At 32.6% G+C, this 9,256-nt stretch overlaps 1 protein-coding gene across 2 annotated transcripts; it reads right to left on the bottom strand.

Annotated features, from left to right (window-relative positions):
* Positions 1–351: 351 nt before the first annotated feature.
* LOC128986559 (uncharacterized) lies at positions 352–9,199 on the bottom strand. Of its 2 annotated transcripts, XM_054406988.1 has the most exons (8): positions 9,109–9,199; positions 7,759–8,050; positions 7,042–7,167; positions 3,835–5,423; positions 2,783–2,851; positions 1,917–2,015; positions 838–954; positions 352–591 (listed from the first exon to the last, which is right to left on the bottom strand). In XM_054406988.1, exons 1-4 carry the CDS (start codon positions 9,121–9,123, stop codon positions 5,302–5,304), a joined length of 555 nt encoding a protein of 184 aa, XP_054262963.1. In that variant the 5' UTR covers positions 9,124–9,199; the 3' UTR covers positions 352–591; positions 838–954; positions 1,917–2,015; positions 2,783–2,851; positions 3,835–5,301. The 2 variants fall into 2 exon arrangements, with proteins under 2 accessions (XP_054262963.1, XP_054262962.1); XM_054406987.1 differs by lacking the exons at positions 7,042–7,167; positions 7,759–8,050; positions 9,109–9,199 and having other exon boundaries at positions 3,835–5,293.
* Between the last annotated feature and the right edge of the window lie 57 nt (positions 9,200–9,256).

Genomic DNA, 9,256 nt, shown 5'->3' with positions numbered 1-9,256 from the left:
GGCGTCCCCATCTCAATGATTGATAATTGATAACAAAATCTTAGTTGTTTTTTCTTTCAAAAAATGGGCGTGAAACTAAACCTAATAGGTTCTTAAATACAAATCTACATATAAAGCCAAAAGTACCCATGAACTTTTGAGATAACTACAAGTCACACCCCCATAAACCATATAGGTACTTAAAATGTTCGTCATGACGAGAAACCTTGTGCAAAACTATGAACTTACTATAGATATGAACTATGAACTACTTATGAAGTCAAATGGGGTGAAGCCCGTGGGTAACAGCGTAACAGCTAGTTGTAATAAAGAGGTTGTTCACCCTGTATTAAAGCAAGGTAATTCTCAACATTATAGTTTTAAAATTATATTAAATGAAACAACAAGTCATGTTATCAAATACAAATTCTTCAAGGATTCAATCAAAGATTTTTCTCTTTCGTGTCTCTCTTGTAAGATGGCTATTTCTATATTATTTACAGTTTTGTTATTTTGTTTGACTTCAGTTCTTTTTCCTTTGCTTGTTTGCAAAATTCTTTCTTGAATCACTCGTTTCTCCGTTTTTGGCTGTTTTAACTTGGGCTGTGTTACCTGTTAAAATACATAGAGTTTAAGTTTAGTTATTGTGATTATCATAGTTGGTTTTTGTATATTGCATTTGTTGTAGGTTTAATATACCAGTAAGTAATAAGAGTATGTTTAATGTGTCAGGGTTGGTAAATTATCAAAGCTTTATTTTCCAAAGCTTAAAATGTATGCAGACATTTTTTTCTATGGTATTTACATAATGTGCACCTATAAAATCTAATTTCTGATTTTATAAGGAACTATACTTACACTTGGTGGAGGAAAACCTGATGAATTTCTATCTGGCATTGAGGCATTCATGTTGTTTGATGTTAGCTGAAGAAAACAGTCTTCAAAACTCAACTTTGGTGGGGCCATCGAATTAAACTAAAATAAAAATAACAAATATCATGAGAGATTCGAGTAAAAAATAAATAGGTAAATGATTAACACATAAAACATGGTTCTGCTTTTCATAAATGAAAAAGTCTACCAGAAGGAATGTACTTTTATTCGTATTTTACTTTGAAGTCAATGTCAATGGTTATATCATAGACGAATAGAAATAAATATACTGTAGACCGACAGCAGTGCTGCAGTTAGCACATGTTCTGGCGTCCACCACTTGGGGTGCCGTGTAGTTAAGTACCGTAGCGTGCGCCGTAACTATGCCAGAACTAATGCTAACCGCAGCACTACAGTACTGCTGACTACAGTAACTGTTGGTCTATATTTAATTATATTTGTCTATGGTTATACTCATGGATTTAACAAAAGACAGAATGCATTAAAAAGTATAAACTCTATAGTAAATTGTATTGAAGCTTATGCTAAATTTGCTCTACAAGCGAGTAAGTCAAGACCACCTATATGAACCATCCTGTGTAGGCTACTGTACAACCATTGAATATTTTGTATACGGTACTGAAATTTTGATACTACACGTTACAAAGTAGAGAACTTCATCACCTTGACAAGACTTAAGCAGCTAGAATCAGAGAAAACTTTTTGTATATATATTCTTTTTTCCAATTTAAAATTTTCTGCAAATTTTTGACATAGTTTCAGTTTATGTTTAAAAATCAAAATACTGTTTTCTATCATATGTCAACTAATAAAATGTGGTATATACTCACTCCTATTTATTATGAAGATAATATTTACTACTTTCAGTTTGTGTATATTCAGTCAATTATTTACAAAACCTTATCACTGTGTTGTCCCAAAAAGAGAACGTTTGATATGCATTAGCTTCATTTTGAATCAATATAGAACTAAATGTGCTGGTTTTAGAGTTACTAGAGATAGTTGTATTTGCAAAAATAATTTAATACAGTATTTGAAAATACCTTATCATATTTACTTTTCTCCTTTTGCCGGTTGATTTTGATTTGATTCATCAATTTTACTCTGTTAGCATACACATCTCTTCTTTCAACCATTTTTTTCTGTAATCAATTTAATATTGATTATACACTTCTATTTTGATTTATAGTATAACCATTATTGACTATATTGGATACTATTCAAAGGTACGGTATCCAGCATATAGTTGAACTACTCCATATGAAAATCTCTGTCTGACGTCAAATCTTTAACGATAAAACCTGTTATGAGTGTTTAAATTAACGAATAACTATCATAATTTTTAATTTATCTTTTTTTAAATTTACCATTTCTTTGACAAGAAACGCTGTCTTTAACCTCACTTAAAACTTTTGACCTCCATTTTTAGCTCCTCTAACAGTTGTTTTGTTTTATGCTTCTCAAACTATCCAACACTTTTAACACTTATTGAGTTCGACTAAGTTTACAGTTTACATAGTGATGTACTCAGGTGTCAGAAGTTCTACTGTATCTGTCTTTTACTTTAATTAAAATTTAAAAATTATAATACTCAATTATCATTACAATATTGAGATTAGTTCAAGTTTTTCCCCCTTAACGCTAGTTTGAGAAGTGATTTGTTACTTTACAAATAAAGTGTTTACTAAATATGTTATACATATCTCACCTAAAATATATATGTGCATTGAATTTGAGATCAATTTGGGTATGAAGATGCCATTTGTAACTTCAAAAATACTACTGTATTAAATTTGGTATGTATATAAGACGTTATTCTATTTTATTGTTGTTCTAGGGTCTCGCTAAGTTAAATCTTAGTACTGAAAAATCTGTAAATACTCAAACAATTCAAAATCCCTCATCATACCTTGTCTAGCTCTCTTTTATGTTCGTCTGGCATCTCAACTTCAATCCTGGTTAAAACAATTGGTTTTGCCTAGAAATTAAACAATGAGTGAAGTTAAACAATTACCACTACAGCTATATGTTATTTTGATTTAACATTTTTTTAGACCACAATTACAGAATATTCACTATGACAATATTGATAAATCGTTATATTGTTATTACTGTACTTTACTTCTTTATAACATTGAATCATGGGAATTAATTTTACCCATCACCTCCACCCTCTATATTGATTAAAACAATATGGAATCATATTATTTGTTGACTTCAATTAAAGGGATTTTTCTGTGTAGGTATTTGGTATATACACAAATTTCACTATAATTGTAGGATATACATCCTATCTCCTATCCATTTCACAGTGTTGGGTCAAAGAGTATTTTGGAGAAACATGGAATTTCAACAGGAAAGGACAACCAGATTAAATGGTGAACAGGGCCGGCTAGAGGATGGGACAGGGGAAACCAGAGCCCCGGACCCGTCCAGTCAAATGTAACATTTTTTCTGTACATTTAATCTGCTAAATTAAAAAAAATTTAGGATATTTTCCAGTTTAATACGTAACTTTTGACTTGAATTGTGAAATTCAAGTCTTGACTTGTTTAATTTTTGACATGAATATAGTTGCAACTGTGAGCACTTGAATTACTAATCAAAGTATCAAGCATTTAAGAAATGTTTTTGTTATTTATTTTGTGTAACAAATGACTTGGAGGCGGCTGGACTAAATCAGGGAAATAGGGGGCCCGGGATCGCTCAGCCCAGGGGCCCCAGATGGCTCTCGCCAGCCATGATGGTGAATATTTTATTTTAGATTTCTGCTTCTTGACCTGACATTTGTTATGTTCATTGAAAGAGAATTTGCCAACAATGTCTTACAAGGACATTAAATACTGTTTTATTTGTCTCAAATTCATTACATTTCATAAATATGAAAAAACAAAGCATGGACTTAAATAAGATAAAATTTAAGACCACTCTTCAAAAGAATCAGGCAGAATTTTCTCTTACCTTAGTGCTTTTTTCTTGGTTTTTATACCCTGCAGATTTCATTGGGTTTTCCATTAACAAAGTGCTTGTCTCTAAAGGTTCCTTACTAAATGTGTGTTGCTCATTTCTAGGACTCACCATGAGTTTATCATAAAACTCTAACTCAGATGAACTCATTCTAGTTCTGCTACTATCAGATAAAGAACTAACAAATGACACACTCCTATCTCTGGACAATTTTGAACCTTCTGTTGAATAACTTGATGAATCCAAACTTTTCTTCTTTCTGAATTGGTCTAAGTATGAGGCAGATCGATTCCTATCTCTTATAGAATTCTTGTTTTCAAAAACAAAGTCATTCCTTCTTGAAATTCTGCCTGTACTATTTGATTGCATGGATTTTTGTGGCAAGTTATGACTGTTGCTTGAACTTACTTGATTGGTAATACTATTTGCTTTTTCTAAACTTGATTTAATCCTACGTGATTTATTTTGTCCTCTAATCCTAGAACAATTGGGAGAGGAAGATTTGGTTCTGGATTTGATTTTATCCATGTTTCTTTTTACAGCCTCAATCGAAACCTCTCCTTGATAAAAAGGTATTGTCAAATTTGTTTTTTTAGATAATTCTTTGGTTTTCTTACACTGTTTTAGGTTTGATTCACCCTTTTCACCTTCAAGCGAGTCAATAGAATATACTGACTCTGAGTCAGAAATCATATTGCTAATAAATATACAGTATTCACATAAAATTTTTAATTTTGATGTTGTATTATAAATAATGTAACTCTTCCAATACCCACAATGCTGTTGCAATTACTGTAGTAAAATAAAAGCATTTGTATACTGGTCTGTCATAGATTTATAACCTACAATTTTATGTAAATAAATATTTAAAAATAAATAAATAAACATCTGATAGGTGTTGTACAAATTGTATTCAATCTGAAGATTAAAGCGAATAGTAAAAAATGGTGAAATGACAATTCATCAATCAGTTGCGTACGGTATACTAGTACCTATAATTAGTTTGTATAAACTGTGCAAACTGAGTCAACTGAACAAAGGAATGTTACATTTCAATTTGGTAAACACAATAAACACTTCAGTTTGCATTTAAATATGTTATTATTGAGATTATTTGTAATTTCTAATCGGCACCAGTAATACAAAAACGTTCAAACAGAAATATAATACATTTTCAAAGAAGGTTGCAAGAGTTGAATCATTGACAATGGATACCTAAAGAACATTGTCATACCTGTATGTACTATGGGTCAATAAATAGCTATAATTTTATATTAATCTTTATAAAAAAGTATTCTATTTTTAAACAGTAACCTTGCCACCATTATATAACCACTATGTTATTACTACAATATTTTATAACAAATACTTAATAATATATAGCCTAGGTGTAGTATGATACTTGAACAAATTATTAACAATATGTTGTATAACAGAAAATCACTGTATCGAAGGAGGGTGTTATTCACAGAAGCCACGGAAGTCATCCATAGTACAGAGGATGACTCCGCCGCAGCATTTGGCTTTGAGCTCCCCTGGAGGCGGCGACCTGTCACCTACCTCTCTCTCTGATGGCAAGCGACCTGTGAAATATTAGGATCTAAGTATCAGATTTGACTATTGATAAAACTAGACATTCCATCTCCATCTTAAAATTGTCGTCAGTTTTATAATTAAACTGGACGTAGTTGATTTGAGCCATAGATAGAGTGTGCTGATGTAATTACTGATTACTGTTACTTTAATACTTATAATTGAAATGACAACCATACGAATGCAGGTATTTTAAGCCTATGAATGGAGATGAGTGTAGGATGAGTGGTGTTATCTTGTAATCTTGTTACTGACTAAGGCCAACATGTTCCTTAGACACAGCTGTTAATTAATAACCCATACAGCCAATGGCAACTAAAGGACCTACAGTTTATAGTGGAATCCGAACCACATTTTAGCTTTGTAATTTACAAATTGGTCTAATTATCAGCATAGCACTGCGGCTAGTCGTAGTACTCACTATTGCGGGTGTTAATCCACACCAGGAAGTATCGCATCCACAGTGCATACCGGCATTGACTTTATATCTACGTGTAGATATAAAGTCAATGATACTGGTACCAATAAATATAAACAATTCCCAACCTTAGTAGCTGGATTACAGGATGACACCACCGTCCCAGTCTACAAAATAATGTTAATATGCCAACTTTTTAACCAAGTCAAACTGATAGGAAGACTTATTGTAAGCATATATTATTGTATAGCATCTTTTATTTCACATCACCTATCTCAGTAATAAGAACTATGGGAGAAATTTACTGCAGACTGTCGCACACTCTGGAAATGATTTATTCAACTACAGCTACAGCTGGTCCATAGATGGGATGTCTACTTCAGTGTCTAATAGCATAGCCTCCTCTAAAATAAGGCCGCAGCGTTGTGTGGCAACATCGCAACGTCATGCTTTTTGCCATGGTAACAACAGAAATAACAAAATGTAAACATAAACATTTCCTATACTCTCCATTATAAATTTGTTTTGGTTTGACGGGACAGCTGTAGTGCCACTTTTGTCTTGCCGCGGCCTTGTGTTTTAGGAGGCTATGCTATTAGTCAATCTTTGGCTATTCATTCAAATAGACATTTCATACCCATGTCTAGGTTGTCACCAGTTTAAAAAAAAATTGTAGTTGATGTGAACCACTGACAGATTGTGCTGATGTAAATTACTGATTTCTGTTGAATACACAAAATGTTCACCAAGTCAAACTGATGTAACAACCTACTTTGAGCTATAGCAACTGTTATGACTTTATCACCTATGAACAAATAAGGTATAAAGCTGAATTTTAGACACTATCACATTCTGTAACTGGCAGACACAACTTATTCTTTTGTAATAAAACATTAGCGACAGCTAGTCCTGGGAAGTCTATTTCAGTGTCCAACAGTCAATGAACATACTAACTGGCCTTATGAGACTATCGGAGGTTAAAGGCCCTCTGATACTCACAGCCAAAAACATAGGTAATTTTTGTTTTAAAATTGTTCTTACAAATATTTTAAAAACTTCAAAGTTTTTACTCAAAGAAGGGAATTGATTGATTTATTTGATTTTCAATTGAGCAATAGAACTTCTCTATCGCAAAGTCATTAAAATTACCTATATTCAAAACACCATAGTAATAATACTTTGTACTTTACCAATGAAATGGAAGCTTCCTTTCCGCTCGTGTTCTATTGCTTCAGCGTAATTCTTCATACGAAGACCCATGCCAATGACACTTCTCTTGTGGCGTTTGTACAAGGGTTTGATATATTGAAGAGAATCTAAAAGAAAATTGAATTTAATATTGGCCTCTTGACTGTAATGCATTTTCATCCATGAATAAGTAGTTATTTACTTAAATCACAACAAATTCAACCTCACTTCACGGATCACAAATACAACACTAGAAACAATAAGGGATTTCATGCTCATGAACTGACTAAATTTTTTTGAACAAAAACATCGCTATTCCAGTTATAACTTTTTTCAGGCACTGCCAAATAACACCAAAACATCCAGAAAAATCTCAAAATTCAAAACAGAAGTCAAATCTTTGCTGACGACAAACGGTTTCTATGATATGAAAGGTTTTCTAAATTTCATAAAACAGAGCACTTTGGCCTATAATGTAGTTTTAAGCTATTTTTTATTAGTTTACTTATTGACCTGTCCAATTACTGCCTCTGGACCACAGGCAGAAAACTTCAAGTATGCAAGTAAGTAGGTAATTGTGCTAGTTAGAAAAACATTTAATAAATGCTCCATACACCAATTTGTATTGTAAAAGCTTGCACAACCAGTAAATCATTTCCAAAATGGGCGGCTTAAGTTTATGTAATAAAAAAATCCATTTGATTCAAAAAAATACTGACCCTTGAAGTAGGAATCATCTATATCATTCATTGTCTCCCAGTGCCAATTCTTCTTTTCATCATAGTCCTTTCCGACTCCCTTGATCTTGTGTTTCTTCACCATGTCCTCATAACGGCTTTCGATCTCTTCGTCAGACAAAGCTAGGAACGCCATTGATGTGCGGAACTCTCGCTTGGTCGCTCCACAAGCGTTGATCAGCATGTACTTGATGATTCGCTGACACGCTGAGGGGTCGCTGTGGCTGACCACAGAGGCGAGGGCATGTTCTGCAACCACTACAGCTAGAAGTATCTGCAACACCAATCCACATTTTTACGGTTAATATACTATAATTGATTCTCGATTTTATTATTACTTTAAGCATTGACTATAAGACAGCAATATAAACCTATGTGTAAAGTGCATATTGTAAAATTAACTATAAAAAGGGTATTTTTGGCTTTATTTAAGTTCTAGGCGTTGACAAAGATAAAAAAGCTATTCACACAAGTTCAAAATTAATTGTCATTATTTTATGAATTTTACCGTGTTTCCTGGATAGGAAATAAGCTATTACCATAGTATAAATGGTAAGAACTGGACCCGGGACCGATTTGCTTTTTCGTTTTGAGGTCCCTAGAGGCCAAAAACATCATCCGTTCAAATTCATATATATGTGTACGTTAGCACAATAAATTGAGCAAAAAGATTCGATTTTGATGAAATTTTGTATAAACGTGTTAAGTGTAAACCTACATTTATTCGAATGAGTTTGCAAACCAAACCAGCATGATCAGACTATGCAAACAGTGGTTTATGGGGGGTTTTATGGGATAAAAGTTGGATTTTACAATTTTTGATTCTAAAAATATAAAATTTAGCAATTTCTTTTAAAACTATTTTTTTGAGCTTAAACAAAATAATTTAGTATATTGAAGATTCTTTGTGCGGTTATTGGTTAGGGAGAAAATTCTAAAAATTTTAAATGTTATTTAAATATATTTAATTGTATATCAATTCAAGAAAATGGAAATTCATTTAGTCTGCAGGTTTGCTGCGGTGGGGGTGTTTTCTAATAACTGTAGATATTTATACAAATAGTAGAGGTCATGCAGAGGTCGTAAACTCGACCTAAAATATGTGATGTACAGACTTCTCTATTTTCACCGCTGTATTTTTATTTCAGGATTAGAAAATATATTTCTAACAGTATGCATAGATTTTCCCTGCGATGCACAGGTGCTGAGAAAAAAAGGTCAAGAAACAACTTGTCAATTAATATTTAGGATTTTGATTCAGATAGTTCTAATTGTTTAAAAATATTATGAAGTATGTAAATCTATTTCTTAGTTCAAGAAGACTCAACTTACAGTTAGTGCATGCATTCTTGAAAACTGAAACACAACTAGACACAACTTGTTATGAACGGAGTCACCATTTCATGCAACATTTATAGAATGACCAGTAAAGATAACCCTAAAGTACACTAGAAACCGGTTCGGAATGTATTGTCCGTGT

This window comes from Macrosteles quadrilineatus, unplaced genomic scaffold (assembly GCF_028750875.1).
Source record: "Macrosteles quadrilineatus isolate MER2022 unplaced genomic scaffold, UCM_ALF_1.0 Scaffold_2__2_contigs__length_208266976, whole genome shotgun sequence".
Taxonomy (NCBI): domain Eukaryota; kingdom Metazoa; phylum Arthropoda; class Insecta; order Hemiptera; family Cicadellidae; genus Macrosteles; species Macrosteles quadrilineatus.
This window is presented reverse-complemented; position numbering and strand designations above follow the sequence as displayed.

Coding starts and splice junctions, on each gene's coding strand:
- LOC128986559 (XM_054406987.1), bottom strand. CDS start 4,533: ATGATTTCTGACTCAGAGTCAGTATATTCTATTGACTCGCTTGAAGGT. Junction 2,016..2,782: donor ATAAAAGAGAGCTAGACAAG/GTATGATGAGGG, acceptor AATTGATTACAG/AAAAAAATGGTTGAAAGAAG. Junction 955..1,916: donor AGAAAAGTAAATATGATAAG/GTATTTTCAAAT, acceptor TTTTTATTTTAG/TTTAATTCGATGGCCCCACC.